Source organism: Periplaneta americana, chromosome 13 (assembly GCF_040183065.1).
Source record: "Periplaneta americana isolate PAMFEO1 chromosome 13, P.americana_PAMFEO1_priV1, whole genome shotgun sequence".
NCBI lineage: Eukaryota > Metazoa > Arthropoda > Insecta > Blattodea > Blattidae > Periplaneta > Periplaneta americana.
This window is the reverse complement of record NC_091129.1, coordinates 112,102,224-112,125,661: the sequence shown is the minus strand read 5'-3', so window position 1 is coordinate 112,125,661 and position 23,438 is coordinate 112,102,224. Positions and strand designations below refer to the sequence as shown.

Genomic DNA, 23,438 nt, shown 5'->3' with positions numbered 1-23,438 from the left:
CACTTTTTTAAATCCGTTGTGTTCTATTTCTATTTATTTTATAACCTATATTAATAAGCTTATTACGTGATAATTAAAATATTACAAAGATATATAGTGTAAAGGTCTTAAAATGCATCTTCTGGAAACAAATAAGAGGCAGAAGGTAAGATTGCCACAATTTCTGAACCTTGGCACAGACTTCTCATTGCTTCATAGATCAACTGATGACCTCATTCCAATAGGAGCAAGGTTCAATCCCTGACAGATAATGAGGAGTTTGCAATGGCTAAAGCCAGGACGATTCATCTAAGAAATAAGAGGTCAGGTCACTGCTGTTTCATATAATAATCTCAAATATTGTTTTGTTTCTGATACACCAATAAATGACCTGTTTTAAATTGTTCTCCATAGTCTAGCAGTTATCGTGCTAGCTTCAGAACCCTATCACAGATTCAATCCAGTGAAGCCAAAGATGATGGAATTTTAGAGAGAAAAATCTTAAATGTAGTTTAAATTAGACGAGAAAATGAAGTCGTTGTTCAAGAATTAAGGAAAAATTCCACATCACGGCCCTCTACATTGTCAACTCCTGGTAAAAATGCCACCATGATGATTATTGAGGTCTCTGGTAGAAAATAATATAAATATGTCGACTCAAAATCTCACTGATTCAAAGCCTTTTATGTGTAATAATTAAGTCAAGATAATGACAGGAGCCAGTCACTTAGTTATATGTACACTGCACTGTAACACAATAAACAAACCAACCAACTAATGTTGTTGTTGTTCTTGTTGCCCTTGACAGTGAAGTTATCAGCGCTCTTGCTCTCCAGTATTTTTCTATTATGAATAACCCAGCAGGTAGGGCATCACAGGTTTGAAGATGGTTTTCAGTCACTTCTTTTTCTTGGTCATATAGAGAGCAGATTGGGTTGTGGTAAATACCTATTTTGTTAAATGCTTCGCTAAGCAGTTGTGTTCTGTGATGTCTGAATTTTGCTACTGCAGTTTTGTGAGGTGCTTGAGGGATGGTTTTTGGTTTATTAATAATGATATCCTACTTTTTGTCCTTGGCTTTGTTGTATTGATCTTTGTATCTGTTTTTAATTATTGTTTTTATGGATATGAAGGGTATTTTTTTTTTTGAGATAGGTCACAGTCTTTCTTTGCAAGATCAGCAGTCTCGTTGCCAACTAATGTATGTTTAATTTTTAACTGTTACTTTAAATTCTATAATAGGTCCCAAGTGTTAATAGAAGCAAGTTTTCTGTATCTTGTTTAGTCAACCATCTGAAGACATGCTGGAACTTCATGATGAGAGAGCAGATTTTCGATCCCTACACAGCGATAGAACATCACATCCCTCGGCTTATGAAGGTAGTGTAACGAGTTCAATAACCTCCCTGCAATTTATGTACAGTACAGCTAGCGTTCCGTATCAGAACCCAAAATCTGCTGTCTGCTCATTACACCAATGAAGCGTCGTTCATGAGGCAACTAAGGCAGGGCGTAATGGGGTGGAGTTCTTGTGTCTTATGGAAGATTAAATTTTCTATCAAGTTCCAAAGGTGTAATGTGAATAGAGACGAAATATCCGAGGGAATTCAGTATTTATTCACTTCATCATCATGAACTCCAACAAGCCTTTGACCTCCAGGCTCATTCAAAAAAACAATGAAAATAACCTTAGCTAATTTCCGCAACTCTAGTTTATAATACAATGCTTTTCAGTTTTTTTTTTAATCTGTAGAATGTGTTAGAATCAATTTTGTTTCTCTGACTATTTCTTAAACAAGTTTTTTACGTTCAGTCGCACGTGAATAATTGTGTCAGCCACATGATCTATTAATCTACATCCAACTACCAGTACTAATCTTAAAAAATTTCATTCCACAAATTACATATTACGCTCATTACTATGATTTAATGCTCAATTTTCATATTCGTGTAACAATATATATGTAAAACTTCTTCTTCTTCTTATATCTTCTAAGATACTTTATTCAAGGATTTGATTAAATGTCCCACACAGTTCCTGGAATTTCATTTAGTCTCATTAAACTATTTGACAATAAAATTTTCTTTCAAGTATCCATTTTAAAAATTGAATTACCTTGTAAATCCACACATAATTTCACTAATTCTTCTAATTTCTTTGTTCATAAGTACAGCTTGTCCGAAAAAAAAACCGGATGTAAGCTGCTGCATTGATGGCACTAACATAGAAATGAAATTACACATAACAGCTCAGGAAACTCTATGTCTGATGGCTGAGATACCTGAACTCAACTCTAGAAACTCTGCTAACAATTATATTATACGTAAATGCTCTATTTATTACGGTGTAAGAAAATATCTGATTTTAAATGCACTTTAAATCAGTGGTACTCAACCTGAAGCTCTTGGGGCACTTGCCACTTTCCTGAATATGTAACATATTATCGTAAAATATAACAATCACTTCTTGATTACATCACTACTTTCTCAGTAATCTAGTTGTACATGTCAGTAAATAGAGAATTCATTTACATGTTTTTTTATTATGTTACAGTACAGCAAAAATATTCCACAGATAACTTTTACAGGAATTACAGTATGCTTCAATCACACAAATTTTAATTTGAGTCTTTGTCTATAAAACATTGATCACTGCTTTAAAAAAACGTTAACTTCATATTTACACCTTTCCTGCATTTACAGCAAGTCAGTGTCTCAAATGAACAGTAAATCTAGTTGTATATAGGCACTACATACCTTCTTTGAAGAAATTCTGATTTGAAGTGTTGTTTCTCAACAGGTTAAGCATGAGTAGCAGACAATCTTCTACGACAATACCACCATCTGAATATCCCTCCTCTGCGATCACATCAAACAATCGGTCGAATGCATTCTCGAAAGCTACAATTTTCTGAATATTGGCATTTCCCTTCGTAAGCTGTATCAGAAGCAGCAATGCCTGAAACATATGCATATGTTTCTTTATTTCTGCATCCTCTATTGTGCCCAGTTCTAAGAGACATTCAGGGGCCTGATTATTAAACTGACAAGACAGACAAGACACATGCACACAGTTCATTTTTCTTGAACACATGACACATGACAAGTGACAATTGACAAGTAAATGAAGAGACAAATGATTTTTTATTATCTACCTAGTCTTTTCTTTCTTAGAAAAACAACTGTCAAATTAGCTTGTAATTTTTTAGTTTATTTTAATAATTTCAAGAAATGTTTTATATTCATTATTTAATTTTACATTTTTGAAGTGGAGGTGATGAAATAATAGCCTAGAACTGTGGTTTTTATTCCGAAAAAATTGTATTAAAAAAAAAGAGAGGGGGGGGGGGGGGAATGAGAGAGTATACAGATCAAGAATTTGTGATGTGAAAATATATACCAAGTTAATGACATTTAAGTTAACCTCATTCAAAATATTCGAAACCACAAATATGAAATACCAGCAGTACCTATGTTCAGCATGCATTGTTGTTAGTGTTCAATTATGACTAATGTTATCGTATTTAATAATAAATTATTAATACAGTAGAACCTTGTTTATCTGAAACATTGGAGCCAGATGTGATTTTAGGTAAACAATTTTTAGGATAAACTGCAAATTGCAGAAATTCTACTTATCTGTGAAGGGAATAAAATTATAAAAATCTCTCTTGCTATCCAAATTGTATTAATTACACCATACAGTAACAAGAATTACTTAAAGTAATCAGATTTTTGATCTGAGTTTTATTTTCGCAACGTTTCTTTCTTGCTATACCACTTTATTAGTAACACATTTGCTCGTGATGCCTCCTCACACCCCTCCGCAAAACATAAAGCAATCTGACTATAATTATGTGTGTGTGTTCATAAAGCAATCTGTATTAGAGGATTCCACCATTTTTTATTCTCCCCACAGTCTCAAGTTTTTCTTAAACTGTAATAACTAGACATTACCATTTACTCGACATTTCAATAAAAAAAATGTATAAAAAAAAAGTACCGTACACTGTATTGTTCGCAAAAAAAAAAATGCTGGCAACCCCGTGGTTGCTGGGTTTTTCCCAAACCTTACACTACATTAAGTATGTTGAATTGAAAAAGTAAAAGATCAACTATCTGGAACTGTAGTGTCCTCAAACCTTCCCAAATTATAGAATAAGTACAGTATGTATCTTATGTGTATAAGTACAGTACGTACCTTATGTGTGAAAAAAAATAATATGTTGGTATTTGGTTGACCAAAGTTCAGATAAAAGAGGGTTCTACTGTAATATTCAGTGATTATCTATTTAACCCTTCAACACTTGTATGGGAGACACCTGTCAACTACGTGTTTCTTTTCATTGTTGTATTTTCTAGAAAGGATTTACAACAGTAAGGTCTCTAAACCAAGCTCACATAATAACATTCTTTAAGTTGCTCGTATAACTTGTGTAGCTAAGGTTATATTCTTCTGAGTGGCAATTGTCATCCACGCGACTTTTTACATTATGGTTTCTGCAAAGTTTCGGTAAGTATTCATTATCACTTTCCTGAGTTATATACTGTATCTTTAGGGATAATTTGTTATATTGAACTTCAAAGGATATGGAACTACGTTCATAAATTTCCTTCAGAGATTAGAAGGGCTTTTCAAGTATTACTGGGAATTCAAAAATCAGCTATGCCAGCCCCAGAACAAAGGAATGAATCCAGGGGCTGTTGTTACGAATTTGGTAAGTCTCGAGACAAAACGGCTAGAAATGGTGTGTGAAATGTTCAAAACGGGCTTGTGCTGACCATTTGAGAGATATCTGTGTAAATTGCTTGTAAATAACTAGGTATTGTAAAGACATGTCTGCAGAAAGCATTCACGTATAAAGACTTTTGAAGGATAATCCAAGCTATTCAGGTATTATTTTATACAAAGATTTTCACAACGAAGGCTGGTAAACGTGTTTCCAGTGTTAATTTTGTAGGTAAATGTAAAAAGTATTTGAAATTTACACAAATAATTATCTATTAATTGTAAATTAATTCTGTTTCAAAACTATTTTTACAATTATTAAAATAAACAGTGTATAGTCCATAGTAACACATTTATGTAACAATTCATATTGAAAATAATATTCAAATTCATTCCCTAAAGCAAGAATATAACTTGGGTGACAGCTGTCCCCCATGCAACTGAATACTGTATGTTACGAAAAAGTGCGTGAGTACTGAAGGATTAATAAAACAGCTTATTTTAGTAAATGGCTCACTTGGCAATGTCCTCGTCATCCTTTTAGGCCATATCGAGTCTCCTGTGTAGATCCAAGATTTTCATAATTTTTTTATGAACATTCAGCTACTTATGCAATATTTTTAATCTCAATATTTTCTTCTTTCGTAACTATTGATGAAAATGCGTCAGAAAGATTTCCTGTAGTCAATCTATCTTATGATTTGCCAACTCTGTCATACCTGTCAACAAATAAGTCAATTGACAGGCTTGACAAAAATGTTTCTAACCTAGCCTGTTTTACTTGTCAAATTGTCACTAGTACAACTAGTCAGTTTAAGATATATGCCCCTTAATACCTGAATTTTCTGGAAATTAAAACTTTCAACATGGAGCTTAAAGTTTGTTGGTTGGTTGCTAACACCTCCAGATACAGATGAGTTAGGTGTTCAACTCTGCTCATTTGGCAGTGTGAAGTAATCCATTTCTGAGGTGGGAGACAATACACAAGGAAGAATTTATTACTCTTTTGGTGTTTGGATGATAGGCAAGAATATCAGAGTTGAAGTCTGATACGAACAAGAGGTACACAGTTGGTAAACAAAACAAAAATAACAAATAATAACAAAATTATTTCCTCATATTGCTTTCTCTTAATCTATGTGACACGAAAATAACAACTATAACAATTTAAACACAAAAATGTCTACCATTTTTACCAAAACGTATTTTTTTGTAAAAACACTTACATCATTTCTGATAACTTCACGACTGTCCCCAAGGAGGTCCATAAGTTTCGAGACTCCCATGGGACTGACTAGGATTATTTCTTGGATGTCCTTTGGTCTGGGGAATAAAAAAAAAAGAAGCAAAATGTGTCATCTAGTTGTTGTTACAAGCAAAGCAAATAAAAAGATTTCGCACTGTATTGCATAACATGTTTCTAAAGGACCTAACGTGTTTAGCATCTGTTAAACAAAACACTATAATTGACTTCAATTAGCTACAGAATCATAACCTACTTTCTTCAAAAGCATTAAGCTTTTGCAAAATATCTAACGAACTTAGCCCTCTCAAATAACATTGTTTATATTGTCTCTAAGGCTTACTGGAAAGTATGCCAATATTGTCTGCACACAGACAGATGGAAGTTAATCATCTGCAGAACAAAGGTGGCATATTAAATTAACATTTCGAATTGCAAAAGCCTTGGCAGTGAAAAAACTGTGATGTCATTAAATGACACTTTCATTATGTGTAGGCTATATCACAGCAATTAACACAACCACTATATTAAGTAAAAGGTACATCAAATTATCTATGACTGCATTTTTTCCAGATTACTTTTTTTCCAAACCCAAAAAACATTACTTCTGTCAAGAATTCTTAACTGTTCTAACACACTGTATTAGAAACCTCCACTATTCAACAAAAAGGGAAAATTGTCTTCACCAAAAATTCAGCACCTACCAATATCCTGAACCAGTTTATTGATACAGCAATTTAAGTCTCTAGAAGAAGTGTTACAAGAAAAGAATAAAGAATAAAGAATAAATAATAATAATAATAATAATAATAATAATAATAATAATAATAATAATAATAATAATAATAATAACAATAATAATTATTATTATTATTATTATTATTATTATTATTACAAATATCAATATCAATAAATAAACAAATAAATTATTACTACTTAAACCAAACAATTTTCGGATGATAAAGTACTGAATAATAATTAATTTCTCACAAAGAAAGGGAGACATCTACCTAACAGACGAAGTGAACATTCAGATCCAGATTGCAAGAATTTAATTTAACTAACACGAAAACTGTACTAATTTGGAAATTAGTATTCTTTCAAGGTAAAGTAATCTCTATTACAGGACACGGAAACCTACAGAAGAACAAGAAGTTAAGGACCCCACCTTTGAAAGCAATCAGCAATAATAGTAGTAAGGATGTCAGTCCTACATACTTGCCACCTTTAACCCCAAAGGAAAACGCCCTGGGACTCAATTAGGATATATTCTATAATCTAGTATTATTTCTCGTGGAATAAAAAAGTTCAAGATGAAAACAATTACAGTTAGGTCCCAGTTAGGTTTTGTGCAATTTGGCATAAGGGACTGAAACAATTTCATGATGCCACTGGAGTAAAAATTCCTATAAATGAACAGTGTAGTGAACACAGAACATGTGTAATTTTACATTTCTCGTACTGGTACACCTTGCATTATAAAAACTAACATAACAGTATAGCGAAGTTTTGCTCATCCTACAGTGCGAAAATGAATAATGTTGCAGTAACAATGATTGCACTGTAAGAATATATGCATACTGGACATGATAAATGATGCTGACAGCAAAGCAACAAATTAATATCTAACGTGAGTGTGTGTATTGCACACAATTCATCACTTTCCACATCACTCTCTGCCAAGCATATCAACTGGATGGATAAAATCATGCAGTTACTAGTGGCAAGGAGGGCTGTGTTAACAGAAAAAAGCCGAGTAAAGAAGTAACAGTAGATTTCCAAAGAAAAGAACTGTGGGATCCAAGTGACACCTTGCAGAAGAATGCAGATGTAGGGAGAAGACAATAAAAAAAAAAACGCACACATAGTGTCCTATTTATCTTGAGCACCCAAAATAACTTTGTACACAAGCACCAAATGAAAAATTGTTTCATATAAAAGGTGTACAACTGAAAGAGGGAAATCATACTGATGGAGAGGCAACCTTGTAGCATTATTTATTAATGAGATACGAGTACTAATATTATTTTTTTTAAATTGCACTATGTATTTTATTATTAAATATTTCAATTAAGCTCGTCAAGTCCTGTTCAAAAATGTATCACAGTGAGTCAACAAAGAGAACATTAATAAATGGAACGTTATTTGATGCCTTGATTGCATGGGTCCTGTGCATAGTACGTATAGAGGAAATGGTTTGACTTTAAGCTGGTGTAAACAATACGTAGTACATTGCAGATACTCAGGGCTGCGTAACCCATTCCAAGTAGCTTTGGTTTTACTCCAATGAACACTGATGACTGAGTGGTCTGTGCTACATTTGGTTTCATTTGTTTACTGTAAACCAAAGCTACATATTTTTTACATCAACTTAAGTCAAACTACTTTTTTTGGTATGTACTATGCACAGGAGCCATGCCATAAAAGCATCAAATAATGTTCCGTTTATTAATGTTCGTGCTCACTGTGAAACAATCGGCAATGCTGACCTGTCACCATGGACTCTGGTTGGCCAATTTGAGGGGTATCAGGGTGATGCCTTGAAACCACCAAACTGTCAATACCTTTCTAGTTTTGTACAGACTGTAGTAGGTTCAATAAACTTCGTTAGTTGGCTTCTCTTCTAATTTGTTAAACAGGAAATAAAATGTTCTCTTGCTCAAAAAAAAAAAAAATAATAAATAAATCATCAAAAATCAATCTTCTTAATGTATCCAGCTGTTTGATGACAACATAAAATCTACTATAGTCCACTGTAGTCTATTCAGTTGTTGTTTTTCACGAGAAATGAGGGGTATTTTGATCGGTGTTCATTATAGATGCCTGTTGCTAGTAGCCAGAGGTGGGGTGTAGTCAATATATACTGCAGGGCTGTGTCTTCTGCAACTGGTACTGATGATTTTAATTTACGTCTTTTGTGGTTTATGGATGGACAGTATAGAAGAATGTGTTCCAGAGCTTCATCATGATTATTACACCACAGACAAGTAGGATTATCAGAAATGTGAAATCGGTGTAGGTACAATTGAGTGACAATGTGACCTGTTCTGGCTCTTGTTAAAAATGTTTGAACATGTCTGGGCAAGTTTTTGTACATTTCCAGGTCATTTGGTTTCTTTTGTACAGACTGTAAAATTTTTCCTTTGTCAGAAGAGAGCCAATTGTTGATCCATAGGTTTGTAAAATGAGACTTTACTGAAGCAAAAGCATTGGATAGAGATATCACTTGAAGAGGTCTGGGTTGCAAATATGTTGCCTGTTTTGCAATATTATCGACTTTCTCGTTTCCAGGTATACCACAGTGACCAGGTATCCATTGAAATGTTATTTCCTTTTGGAGTTCTTTTAGTTTACTTAGTTGTTTCTGAATTGGAATAATTCTATGTGCATATAGGTTTGGTACATATTTAATTATATTAAATATAGCCCCCTTGGAGTCTGTAAGTATGCAAATAGATCTTTCAGAAATTTGAGTAACACACTGAAGAGCAGCATCAATAGCTAGCAATTCAGTGTCAAGACTGGAGGAGGATGAACATGGTATGAAATAACTTTCTTGATATTTTGGAATATAATACCCTGCTCCTGATGTCCCATTATTAGGATTCAGAGATCCATCTGTATAAATTTGAAGGTGATCCTTATACTGTATGTACTGCAGAGTAGTTCCATGGCATCTAACTTAAGAATGTACGGAGGATCATTTTTGGAATGATTTCCAGGAATTTGTATGCTATGTTCTGGAATCACCCATTTCCATGGAGGAATTTCGTTCACAACTGGAGTTTTAGCAATGAGTGTGTCTGTGATATAGATTGGTATTTCTTCTTTTTTTATTTTATAGAAATTACAGTTTGAAGAACATATGAGATCTGGATGAGGCTTGCAATTTTAAATGTATTTTTAGATCCTTTTGTAATATATAGTGTCTGAGTGGTTGAATATTACACTCAATTTCTAGGGCAACAGTTGACGTGGTTTTTGGTACTCCTAGGCATAATCTTAAGACTGAGTTTTGAAGAACAGAAATTTTTTGTAGATGAATTGCTCATGCTCCTCACCATAAAAAAAGAATTTATATGATAAATCTCGCCCCCCATATATTTTATTAGTCATGGACCGAAAAAGAACTTATTGAATTAAATGAATGAAAAGTGTAAAGGTTTTGTATACATTTTTACTTTCTTTGGCATTTTAATAATGACTATAAATAGTCACTAAAGTCACATTCTACTTTTATTTATATAATTTAGTATTCATAATATTGAAGGAAAGGAAATTTGTAAAAAAATGAAAATCAGTAACTGGATTTCTACATATTGTTGTAAAAGGTAAAAAAGATAAAGGTATCCCCGTAACATGCCATGAAGGCACTTGGGGGGCATGGAGGTAGAGCCCCATGCTTTCCATGACCTCGGCACTAGAATGAGGTGGTATGGTCGGAACCACGCTCTGACCGCCTTTTACCCCCGGGAAAGACCCGGTACTCAATTTTATAGGAGGCTGAGTGAACCTCGGGGCCGTTCTGAAAGTTTGGCAACGAGAAAAAAATCCTGTCACCACCTGGGATCGAACCCCGGACCTTCCAGTCCGTAGCCAGCTGCTCTACCAACTGAGCTACCCGGCCGCCACATATTGTTGTACATAATATTAATTTAGTACACAGTATATTTTCACGAAATATTAATCCAAACAGTCATACCGAAAGAGAGGTAAAATAATCATCACAAAATCACACCCCTACTCATATCACTTACTTTACCGTCTACTACTGTCTGCATTGAATATTATTTCCAGTATGTTCGTAACTTAAGAAAAGTAACAGATAACACACTGCCCCTTTGGCATACTGTTATCTACAGCAACAACCAATTCCAGCAAGCCCTTAAGCTTCTAACTTTAGAATGTACAAGTGAAATTTGTAATGAACAATGTTAGTTTTGGCACAATTTATCCTTTTTATGCCCATTTACTCTGTCAACATTTCACCAATATTTCTTCTACTACCATGCTCTAACAAAACACATAAGTAATGTTCTGTTGCCGCTGTGAAATACATGCAGAAATAATTAATGGCATCAAAAGCAACTATACCTATACATATACAAAGCATTTCAGATAACTGGATGTATGGATCTAGGAACAAATCACAACTATGTCTCACTTGTTAGCAAGTAAAGATGTTAGTAGTTTCACTGCAGGCCATCGAACATGGAAATCATATTCTTCCAGGAAGCCCAAAACTAGACCCACATTGTCAGGTAGTTTGATGAATATCTCTGTGAACTGCTCTCCCACACTGCCCATAGAAGCTGGAGATAGACTGGGGTGCTCTGAAATAGGTAGAATGCAATATTTTTCATAAGAAAATCAATACAAGTCATTATATGCTTTACTTCTATCTCAGTAAACTAGTATTTCTATTTTATATACATAAATTGTAAATTTTAATGAAAAATTGATGAAAATCTAAAGTATTACAGTTTTGAAACCTTCTCAAACTGATATTTCTCGTATAAAAGAGGATGAGACAGAAAGCACACTGTTAGCCACGAAGCTTGAGAGCTGAATTTCGACTTGAATTATGTGGTGAACAAAATTAATTGACTCAGAATACTCCCATTTCTCTTGTCTTCCAATTCTCTATTCTTCCATTCATTATCATCAAAAGAAATAGATGGGCAAGGCTTACCAGAGGTATCAGATCTCAGCCCAAATAAAGAACAGAAATACATTAATAATTATTGAATGGAAATAAAATAGAATATACACTGCATCCAGCTAGTAGATGTAATAGATTTAACATTAAAAACATCTATTTGCACGCACGCACGCACGCACACACACACGCGCGCGCACACACACACACACACACACACACACACACAGTGGTAATAGATGAAGTTACTGCAAATAAGTTTTGTCAAATAAGTTTTTTGATATGTCCAATAGTTTTGAGAATACGAAATTAACGTGTTGCAACGTTCCTTGAGGTCACTGCTCCACAGTGGGAGTGAGAGTAACTGCAATCATCCACTCCGCAAGACTTGCGAGAGGAAAATGTAAACAAAAACGTCTCATCAGATAAGTTTCAATTAAATTACTGTAGATGAAAACGTAAAGTATCCAATGAATTAGTTACGCAAATCTTTTCGTTTTTAACATTCTTTATTATGTTATAACTTCTTTAAGTCCGAATTTAATACCATGAAACTTATCTAACATTCACAGTATTGGTTGATTTCTTTGCTTTTCGCGTAATTACAAAATAGTAAAGAATGTACATTCTTATAAAACAAAACTATTTCCATTAAAGATTCCTTTACATTTGATGTAAACTCAAAATAACATTATTACGAATACACCTTCTGTAACTCAATCTCTATTCAAGTTATTATCTTTCACGAAATTAAAAATAAATGAATTTAGAAAAGAAATTAAGTTTACGGTAATGTTAGCTAATGTGTTAAGTGTGCTGTACAGTAATTTGATCGAAATGTATCTGATGAGACATTTTTGTTTACATTCTCCTCTCACAAGATGGAACGGATGATTGCAGTTACTCTCACACCCACTGCGGAGCAATGACCTCAAGAAGCATTGAAACATGTTAAGTTACATTTTGTATTCTCAAAACTACTCGACATATTAAAAATCTTGTTTGCATTGACTTGATCTATTGCCTCTGTGAAATAATGTAATAGGTTCCCTTCCACACACTATGATGATGATATTTGTGGCAGTTTATGAAAATATCACACCATGGTCTCCCATGCCAAGGTTAACAATGATGCCTGGCCGGTCACATGCGCTCACGACTATGAATCGGTGAAATACATCTGGGATGCTTACAGCGAGATCCAACTCAACAGAGGTTGATCTGTAGAGCTGGTGACTGTTATGATCCAGTCTGACCTATCTCTGTGGTAACCCAAGGCTGTAAATCACCTGTTGCCTTATTTCATATTATTCCCTCCCTTTCCCTAGGAGGGTTAGTGCACACACTAGACAGTATTGTCACAGCGCTGAAGAACCTCCATCCAGCGCCTTTACCAAAAATAAACAAATTAGTAAAATCCAGGGCTCTATTTCATTTCAATGTTTAATATTTTACTGCTGTGTCTGAATGGAGGGAGGAAAACGAGTTTTTTTTCTCTCTCTGTGAGGCTGGGAGGAAACAATCCTGTGAACCGCGACCTGAGTCTATTGTGCACCCCTGGGATAAGTTGCAAGCCCATCGACTGCACCCATGTCGAACCGACCTAACCGCTAACACTCTGACGACCAGTCCCGCCATCCCTCCAAGTCTGTATATCATTCCACCCCAACAGCACCCCACATTCTCCCCTCAAATGGTCTGAGGTGTAAACCACCCTTCCCATCTCCTCAACAGTCTGAGGTGTAGACCCCTCTCCGGTTGGGAGGAGAGTAGGTTTCGCTGCTGGGTCACCAGCTACCATGCTTGACATATCCATGGAGGCTGGCTGATAGTGTCAGCACCTTTGGAAGACCACTGCAAGGAAGACAACTGGAATGATGAGGAAAGGATGATGAGGGAGGAAAGTAAGTGGCGAGAATGAGTGGGGTTCCATACGCCTGATAAAGTTACCTGATATTCATCCATAGGAGTGAGGGAAAAACCCTGAAAAAACCTCACCCAGGCAACTCTTCCTAAGCGGGGAATCGAACCCGGCCTGCTGGGTTCGGGAGCGAAGACGAAGACCACAGCAGTGGACAGGAAAACGAGTTAAGATTCCTTCTTCAGAATGAAGGCAATAAAAGAGAAGAGAAAGATGCACCAACAATAATACCTTCATCTTCAAAGCTCTCTGGGGCAGTGACATTGCACAAGGTGTCTAATGCATATCCAACAATCTCGCAATCGCCCCTATCCATCTCCAACACTTGCCGCAGGGCATCCATTCCCTGTGCCCCAACTTCAATCCGGAACTTCCGTGACAAAGCTTTGAGTGCCCGGCATGCATCTCGACGGTCATCCAGTAATGTTGAGGACTGGACACGATCTACTAACTTTTCGACCTGAAAATACATAAAAATGAATTATAAGTTACTGCAGACAAGTGGCTTATACCATGTAAAGTTACAGATATGATTAAATGAAGTATGACTTGTGTTCAACATTGGTGCAAATTATTTTTTGAGGATCTTGCACTGTGTTTTATATATAGAAATGTGCAACGTGCCTTAGTTATGTGTATCACCCCATCAGGGAAGGCAAGGAAAGGGAAAACCTCTCTCTTGGACTGGACTGAAAAGATAGGTTCTTCTTATTATTCTTCAATTCATAGTTTAGGCTTACAGTTTATTACAGATAGAGTCTCACTTATATTTTCTCTTTGTTCATATCTTTATATTATTTTTTAAGAGAAAGTTTCAGTCTTAGTTTCATCAACATCATAATCATCACCTACTATTCTGGTGAGAAATGTTTGAGTAATTGAACCATGTCGCAGGTGTAGAAATATCTCTATTTTGGAGACTTTACATTTTACCACCACTGTCAGAAAAGGTAGGAAAGGCAGAGAAACCTACCTGTTGGATCCATTACCAAGAGTGATTCTCTGGTGTCTGGTCCAACAGTTGGGTTCTCTCTTTCCTCGACTTCTTTTATGATGGAAATGATTTACAGTTTAGGAACATCAAAGTGCAAAAGCCCAAAAATTTGATACAATATTGAAGGTGTAGAAGAAGTGGAAGAGGAAGAAGAGAGGAAAGGAGACTAACACATCATTGCCATCAAACTAATCAAGGTTTATTAAGCCCAGTGGCTTGTTCCGATCTGTTCAACCCAGATTCTTCTACAAGGGCGACCTTGGCTCCATTTCCCTGCTGGTTGGTACTTTAAAATTAAACTTGGTAAATTATTTCTCGTCATTCATCGCCAACATGTGGTTTCCATTCATTTCTGCACTACTGAATTATTTCAAGGGCATGTTTGACTTTCTCTGATAATAGGCCTATATCTTCATTTATTTTATGGTCTTGCCATGTGTATTTTGCTGTCTTCATGACTTTAATTTCTGCTGTAGTGATACGAGATTAATCTTTTTTCTGATGGTCCAGGTCTCATTACAATCAGAACTATGATATATCCTACCCAGTGACATCAGAGACTGTCGGAATTTAACAGTATTCAAAGACAAACTTATTAAGCATTTTCTTATTGCATAGAGTGCAATGCAGTAAACTAAGTATTCTAACTTAATGCAAATGTTTCGACATTTTTACTGTTTTGTTTCTCTTGATATTTGCACAGTCAGTTACTTATTTCTAGATATTTAGTCATTTTCCTTAATCACTAATATATTAGGCAGTCAATATATTGTATTAGTACTTTTTGTTCTCATTATCTCATCTTTCTACTTTTGTATGTATATATATATAAATAATAATAATAATAATAATAATAATAATCCATGACGCCACAGCCCATGAAAGACCCACAGCGATCATCCGGCTGCTGGACTCACATCCACATGCCGAAGCAGAGATGGAAGATGATCCAGTCAGAATGAAGGTATCATGTGGTTAGCACGATGATCCCCCCAGGCGTTATAGCTGGCTTTCACAACCGGATTTCGCTACCTATCGCAGCTCCCCAAGTGCATCACGATGCTGGGTAGGCACAGGTCCCATACATTGACCAAGATTTCATGAGGAAATTTCTTCGGACGCGCTTCTGAACAGGAGCAGCGGCATTTCACCTAAGGTTAGAGCTCAGTTTAGGTTTGTGTATATTAATCGAAAAATATGTCATATAAACATGCGTCCTAGTTTCAATATTTTCTAGCCCCTAATTTTCGATTAATACACACACACCTAAACTGAGCTCTAACCTTAGGGGAAATGCCGCTGCCCCTGTTCGGAAGTGCGCCCATTTCTTCTCCCATGAGGACTCGAACCAGCGCACATTATGTATACATATATATATATATTTTTTACTCTCCTCGTTTTGAATTTTTACACTTGTGCTTTTTGTATTTATATTTGCAATTTCATTTCTTATTTGATTCTTCTCTCTGCATTTGTTTTTTGTATATGGCTATTTGTATTCTGGTCGTATGGTAGTCTTAACTCCGCCAGATTAAATAAATAAATATCCATAAAAATAACATGAAATAAATGTAACGAAGACAAATTGTTAAAATAATCTACTAAAAAAATTAAATTAATATACAGTACTGTACCTTTGTAGCAAAACGCCAATATTACATTCAAGAACTTTGATTCTACTCTATCTAGTCAGATCATCAACAACATCATCATCATCATCATCATCATATACTTTCTAGGATTGAGGTGTTTAGTCCATTCACCCTTGAACTGAAACCAATACTAGGCATTCAATAGCAGTGGGAATCCCCCGATGTCATGGCCATTCTCATCATTGTCACTTCATCATAGCCTACTGTAAGGGTTATTTACTATTTTTCAATTATATTTTTTCATCCACTTTCTAGGATTGAGCATCTGACTGTTCTGTTTTCTCTTTTATGAGTATTTCAAATCAATATTAGCCTACAGATTCAGAAGTACTAGAACTCCTTGATCTTGTGTTCAGTACGATGCCAGGGTGACTATTGAAGATGACACATGACAAACACAAAACAATTCCCTAGAGAAAAAGATAAAGCTACAGATTATTACAACTTAAAAATTTAATAACTTATTCCAATAATTTTCATTACCGGTAACAGTTCTATTTCAGTTAGCTTAAGTAAACCTACTACAACTTTCGTGGCATCTGATGGACAATTTCAATCATATTTTGGCAGGAGTAACAATGTATAAAACGTTACTTATTCATTCTTATTTAAATGAGATGTTGTTCATGTTTTCATAATAACTTTTACTTTAAGGGTATCCTTTTCTTTACAGACATCATGACATCACAGAAATAGTACAGCAGATTTTTATAATACTATGTTACGTGACACAGTTCTAAATTTGTTTAAACCTACAACTTTGTGGCTACCTATTTATGTGAGGAAACCTTTTCAAGAGTTTCAGCAATAAGACCAAATTATATGAACTGAATGCAAGTTTATGCTGTAGTATGCCTTGCAGAAAAGATGTTGCAGAAAAGATGTTGCAGAGAGAAAGCAGCAATAGTATGTTTTCATTGACCTATATAAGAAGAGTCAGTGCAACATAAAAGTTTAATAATTATAGAATGTGTTCATTATTCACTATTAAATATTAAGAAATTAGGCTAAACGCTGAAAACAAAAAGGCCTGAAATTTTTTTTCCCTGCATGAAATCGTCCATACCTTTTACGTGTTCGTGAACAGAACAGGGTTGAAAATCACTTCTTTAAACCAATTTGTGTCTTATGTATCCCAACCCTTTTCATGATATTCGTTCTCAGTAGTATAGTGATTACGGTGTTAACCATTGGATTTGAAATTCGCAATTTCAACTTGGCCCCTTAGCATAGTTTCTATTGGGATGAAAGTGAATTCGACAGTCCAGCGTCATAGATTTACAAGTAAAAGAATTTAATAACTGAATGATATGATTCCACACAAACATTTTCGACTATTTTCTCGTCTAAGATGCATGCTTCGTGGACACGTTTTTCTACAGCTTTGTGAGAATGCCGTGTCTAATTAATCTACAACCACCTTCAGATTTACTCTAATTCCCCATATGACAGCATCTAAATTAGGTTCATTGTTCCTTTTTTCAGGTTTTGTGCTGTACAAATACTATTAAAAATTTTACCTTTAATTACAAGATAGGCCTACTGATATTGACTATAGCAATATCTGGATAATTACAAGTAAAACTGCTTCAATGGGACACGAATTTCTGGAGACAAGTTTCATATTGCCCTGATATGGCACTCAAATTATGATTTAAGGATTAATAAGTGATGCAATAAGCTGCAAGAATGTTTATTCTAACCAATTTACAATGTTGGGTGTAATTTTATCATTAAGTATGTATTTACGTAGGCCTACACATACTTGTAAGTTACGTAATATTCAAATGAAATAGTTTAATATAGCGGAGACTATGTGCACAGAAGATAATTTGTAAAGATATTGGCAACTACACTCGAACATTACGAAGAATAAGGCTTGTCAATTAAAATCTGGGGAAATCTCATAAATGCAAATGTTACATCAGCCTCTAACCATTTCAACACCCCGGGGATCTGCTGAATTAGACATAATGGAAATAAATTATTTCCTCTTCTAAAAACGAGTATGGGTCACACCATTAACTCAATTCTTGTAACGAAGTATTTATATATTTTAGCAACAAAATTGACAGTTACAGCAACAATTCATACGAGGCCTACATATTAATATTATGATATCCAGAAATTTTAACGAGGTAAAAGACATTTCTCGGAAGCATATGCACACCAGTGAATATTTACATTCTTACAATTCGCTTTACATAATATTAATGGGGCCAACTAAAAGTGGATATATGATTCCACATATATTTTTTAAAGATGTATTAGCCTCATTTTTCTGCAATTATTTAGATATGACACCAACAAATACCAGAAAGGTCTGAGAAGAAGAAACTTTGGTTAGTTCTTACTAAATACTGCATGCAGTGCTAGGACGTATTCAGTGACAGCATCCGTGAAATATGTTACATACTGTTTCAGCTCCTGTGGGCTGAGATCCCTCTTGCGGTGTTCCTAAAACGGATTTCAATCCACTCTTGAAATATTCCATATTAATTTTTGTTGTCTGCTGTAATACACGTCATATTTCCGGCGGACATGCTACGCTGAAACAATAGACGATCACAACCCGCATATGCAACCAGGAAAACCAACTTGTAAAACTAAACTTTTAATATTCAGAAGTTGGGAACATGGATATAGACTTATTAAATAGGACATTAATTTCTGAGATATTATTTATTCTTTCGTAACTTTTATACAGTTTAATTGTAGCATTAAGTCAATTTTTGTATTAAATACTTAGTTTCAGCAAAACAGATACAACGAAACACTCCACCAGTTGCAGCCGGTCAATAACAAATTACATGCAGCTGATTATGTTGTTGCTAGGCGCTGTATGAGGTGAACTTTCGAAGAGAACGTCTGCAATTGGTGGAATAATCAACCAATGGCGAGCTCTGTCACATATTCCAATCAGCTGATGGAAAACGATTGCCTGGCGGCAGTGCATTTGTGAAGCGAAGCTAGCTGTCAGTTGGAAGTTGGAGACGAGTCGAGAAAAGCCGGTTGGAAGCATCAAAAAGAAACTTCTGACTGCGGCCAAAATCAGCATTTATTTGTTTCAAAGGCTAAAAATATATAAAGTAGCAAATAAATTAATTGCTTCTGTTGTTGCGAAGTAAATTCCGTCATTAAAATTGTACTGTTAAGAACGTCACAAACGTTCATTGTACTTGTGTTTTTTTTGTGAGCCGGCGTCAACAATGATGAAAGGCGATCACATTGAACATTTTTTGGAAGATCCTCAACATCGCGAAACAAGATTTCACGGTGTTTTCAATAAAATCTCCGATATCTGGCAACATCAGAACTCTGTCTCCAGGCAAAAAATGTCATCTGAAGTGATTGAATCAATTCTTCCGGAAAGGTTCAATGTTCCAATTGCCGGCAGTAAGTATTTAATTCAATTTGATACCTTAATATTTTAATGTATATTCTAAGTTAGTGTTAAGTTTGTACTATGTGTACACGATGTCATTGTTGCATGTTTTTCTTATTAATTCTTCATAATATTCCAACCATTTCACGTCACTGTTACGAGGATTTTGCCTGACTTTTAGTATTTTAAACATAATATTATTGTCATAACCATAACAATGTTAAATGCGATGAGAACAAAGAAGCTGGTGCGACGCCTGCGCACCCCCACCCCCTCTACTAAAATAACGATTTTGACCCACCTCAGCTGTTCGCTCGGCCAGCTGATCGATGTGAATGGTACTGTTCCGATAATGAAGTTTGAACAGAGGGCACGAGAAATGGGGGAAACCTTCGGTTTGAGACACGTCACTTCTGTTCCAATAAAAGACTCGGAAGAACTGATGCAATTTTGTCACTGTCCGGGAAAGATCTCAGGATATTACGTGTGATTGACGCAGGCATCATACCACCGATCGGGGGAAACTATAGCTTTCGAAACTGACGTTTCCTATTTCTTGATCTAACAACACAAAGAAGCGATAGAGGTCAATTGGGGAATACTTCCTGAACGCATGTAAGCCGGTCCCCTCCCCTCCCCCCCCCCACTGTAGTTGATTCCAATTTTTTATGTTCGTTCGGTTGACAACAAAGGAAAACAAAAAAAACGGCTTTGATGCCACAGGACACTCCCCCTCGGTCACGAAGTCGCGGCGGAAGCGACCGAAGTCGAGCCGAACGCTCGGACCGGCACGTACACCAAGACTCTTTATAAAGCTGCAACAGCTGAGCGAGGCTTCAGTCTAGAAACTTCAGTCAGTGTAGAAACGTGTACTTTGGGAATAGTGCAAGACAATGGAAGTATTGCCTTGTCCAGTTAGTGTGGATTTTTCGAGCAGTCGAGGTACGAAGATGAATTTGTACTATACCTATACAATTTGATAGTTTACATGTAATATTTTTTTTTTAGATTTGCGAACTATTATATATCCGAATGTGGGTCTATTTGTTTCATGAAAACTTATTGCAATTATTGGTAGAAACTACTATTTTATCTGTAAATAGTAATGAGAATTTTGGAATCTAAATAAAATTTATAGTAACGGTAATATATTTTTTTTTAATCTATCGTGATTTATATTTAATTTTCGATTGATTCTGGTCGATTAAAACTATATATACTGGTACATTGTTGAATATATAATTTTTTAAAGCCACCCCTACAATATCTAATAGCAATTTTACCCATAATCTGAAAGCATGGGAATTAATTTACATTGTTGCACTTTTAGGTGGCTATCGCGACTGCGCACCAGACGACGCCGAGGACGACGGCGGTGCAAGCCAGGCGCTAGCGCGACGCCTGGAAGATGAGCTTCGAGCCGCAAAATCGGCTCAGTTAGCCTGTGGGGAGGTGCTATTGCCAGCTGACTTGTTGCCCCGTGTGGCCCGTGACGTTCTGCGGATGGCGGAGAACGAGCCCTGCGGACTGAGGGGGTGCACGCTGTTCATCAACTTCGAGAATGATCAAGTTTGCAAGAGGATCGGCATGATTAAATGCGATCCGAGGACGGTGTCCACCTTCGAGCTGTACCTCACGTTGAAGCAAGACAGTAGCTCTTGGCACTCGCTGTTGCCGCAGTTCCTCAAGTGAGTAATATGTATGCACATGCAATGACTTAACCTCAACATGTTGTGACTTGTCAATTGATTTGAGTATGCCGTGGCTTGTGCCGGTGCAAAGCCGGCCGGCACTGTAACTGTTTTCGATAATGAAGTGGTTATTTTCAAATGATGATTATTATTATTATTATTATTATTATTATTATTATTATTATTATTATTATTATTACAGTTTTTCAGTCTAGTACTTACAATTTCATTTTTCGACTTACATACTCATTTTTATTTTTCATAAATAAGTCTAATTACTTAAGTATTTGCTTCCGTGATCTGATGGTCAGCATGCTGGCTTCAGGTATGGAGATCCTGGGTTCGATTCCCTGGCTCAAATCTCGGGGAATTTTCCCTAAGAAAACAGAATCTGGAAATTTGTTTGACTGCGAATGTGCCGGGTTATTAATTAACCTATATCCACAAATATAAAATACAATGTACGACTCGCTGTTCAGAAACCTGAACACAAGTTTCAACTCACATTGTTGACGTGTAATGCCATCAGCACAACCAGAATATATGCAGAAAAAGTTAACAATGAATTAAGGAAATAAGTTATTTACATATTTTACAAGCATTTACCTCAGAAGTCTGTTGACGACATCTAGAATAATTCCACGACATACGGGAGAAAATAGCACAGTGATATGTAATGGCGTGTCTGAAAGCAATGAAAACTTGTTTGTTACAGAAACCTGACGAGGGGTGGCACAATCATGATCAGCCAAGGCTTCACGTTGGAGAAGAAGAAATTGTACCGCAGCTATCTGGAGTAAGAACCCACCCACCACTGAGCTAATCACGAGAGCCAAGACTGACGCTCCTCTACTCAAAGGGGGGCTACATAACTCAGGGCCAATCTGAATTGATGCTTGGCGTTCTGGGAATTTGCTTGGATGAAGTCTGCAAACAAATTGGATATGTAGAAGCTTGTGTAGCAGTGGGCACGATTATAAAGCTCACCTTGCTAGTTTAAAAATACATATTATATATCTCAAATTATAAGAGTAATAGTTTATAAATAAGAAATTTGTTGGTCTTCCAAGACGCCAACGGACAGCTCATTGGATGCGGCAGGATGCAAGACTGTACCGTGTACCTGCTATTTAGAAGTGTCATGTGTTGCTGTTCTGCTATTACTTCTGTATTTTTTAATTTTTTGTGCTGTGTGAATGAATCATGGACTAGGGGGGTGGATCTCTTCTCACCCTCTTTTCAATGTTGTAAGAGTGTGTGCGTATATGTATGTGTGTGTACAAGCACCTCAATTTTTGTGATGGATGCATTTTAGTTGTTTGTCTTTTTTTATGTATGAAAAAAGAATGAAACAAAATTCACAAAACAGATTGTGTTCTAGTTCGTGATCCTGCCGTTAAGATAGCCGACACCAAAGATAGCTATTTCGGTGCCATGATCTCATGTAGATGAGACGCTTGGCTCATTGGCAGGAGTGTTGCAGCGTGTCTACTTGCGTGAGTTTGGCCATCTTATAGAAATTAAGAGATCTGGACATGAAAAGTCCTGAGCAGGCACGCTGTGGCATGGTGCAGCCAAGCTGACAAATACTCTTTTCTTACACATTGTGATACCGTCCCCTGTGATACGGGGCAGGATACACGCTCTTATTGGTGGGCCTCATTTGTTTCTCCCTTTGAGCAGTATTCTTTATTTCTCAAATTTTATATTATAAATAATACTTAGTCTTTCATGTACAGGTAAAGAGAGTTGAATGTTGTAATAGAATTTATGCTTTTTGTACTTTATCAAATGAGTGAAGAAAAAGAAATGAAGTAAAAAAAAAAGACTAAATAAAAATAAATCAAATGAATATTGTCACCTTATTTAACAACCTGATATTCCAATTCCATGCCTATTGGGAAAGGGCTGGGTGGGTGAAGAGAGATTGTACTTTATCAAATGAGTGAAGAAAAAGTGAACCAAAGAATGGGGGAGGGGGGGGGAAACAAAAATAATTGAGAATTGTGTTTGGATAACCTTATTTTCCATTTCCTTGCCTATTGAGGGGGGAAAGGGTGGTTGGGTGAAGGAAAAAATCAACCTGAAAAATATAAGAGAAACTGAATGAAAATTGTTACACCTTATTTAACAACCTTACTTTCAATTCCATGTCTAAGGAGAGGGGATGAAGATACTGTGTGCG

At 35.8% G+C, this 23,438-nt stretch overlaps 2 protein-coding genes across 9 annotated transcripts in view; one reads left to right on the top strand and one right to left on the bottom strand.

The window, feature by feature from the left end:
- The window catches only part of p115 (General vesicular transport factor p115), a 72,488-nt gene extending 53,477 nt beyond the window's left edge, over positions 1-19,011 (bottom strand). For 6 of the 7 annotated variants that reach the window (XR_011335688.1, XR_011335689.1, XM_069843855.1 and 3 more), the window contains exons 1-5: positions 18,594-18,995; positions 13,763-13,991; positions 11,116-11,284; positions 5,935-6,031; positions 2,737-2,938 (exon numbers count right to left, since the gene is read on the bottom strand). Coding sequence is in view for 5 of the 7 variants with exons in the window: in XM_069843855.1 (XP_069699956.1) it covers positions 2,737-2,938; positions 5,935-6,031; positions 11,116-11,284; positions 13,763-13,991; positions 18,594-18,671 (775 nt within the window). In the remaining 2 variants the exon portion in view is untranslated. Of the gene's footprint in view, positions 1-2,736; positions 2,939-5,934; positions 6,032-11,115; positions 11,285-13,762; positions 13,992-18,593 lie in introns of all 7 variants that reach the window. The other variant, XM_069843854.1, reaches the window with a different exon arrangement.
- A 158-nt stretch (positions 19,012-19,169) lies between these two features.
- LOC138712273 (protein charybde-like) lies at positions 19,170-23,105 on the top strand. 2 transcript variants are annotated; one of them, XM_069843859.1, is made up of 3 exons: positions 19,170-19,573; positions 20,893-21,250; positions 21,969-23,105. In XM_069843859.1, exons 1-3 carry the CDS (start codon positions 19,387-19,389, stop codon positions 22,051-22,053), a joined length of 630 nt encoding a protein of 209 aa, XP_069699960.1. In that variant the 5' UTR covers positions 19,170-19,386; the 3' UTR covers positions 22,054-23,105. The 2 variants fall into 2 exon arrangements, with proteins under 2 accessions (XP_069699960.1, XP_069699961.1); XM_069843860.1 differs by lacking the exon at positions 19,170-19,573 and adding an exon at positions 20,347-20,504.
- Positions 23,106-23,438: the final 333 nt, after the last annotated feature.

Excerpts from the sequence above, each read along its gene's own strand:
- LOC138712273 (XM_069843859.1), top strand. The coding sequence starts at position 19,387 with ATGATGAAAGGCGATCACATTGAACATTTTTTGGAAGATCCTCAACAT. Across the intron at positions 19,574-20,892 it reads CAATGTTCCAATTGCCGGCA|GTGGCTATCGCGACTGCGCA; the intron begins GTAAGTATTTAA and ends TTGCACTTTTAG. Across the intron at positions 21,251-21,968 it reads CTGTTGCCGCAGTTCCTCAA|AAACCTGACGAGGGGTGGCA; the intron begins GTGAGTAATATG and ends TGTTTGTTACAG.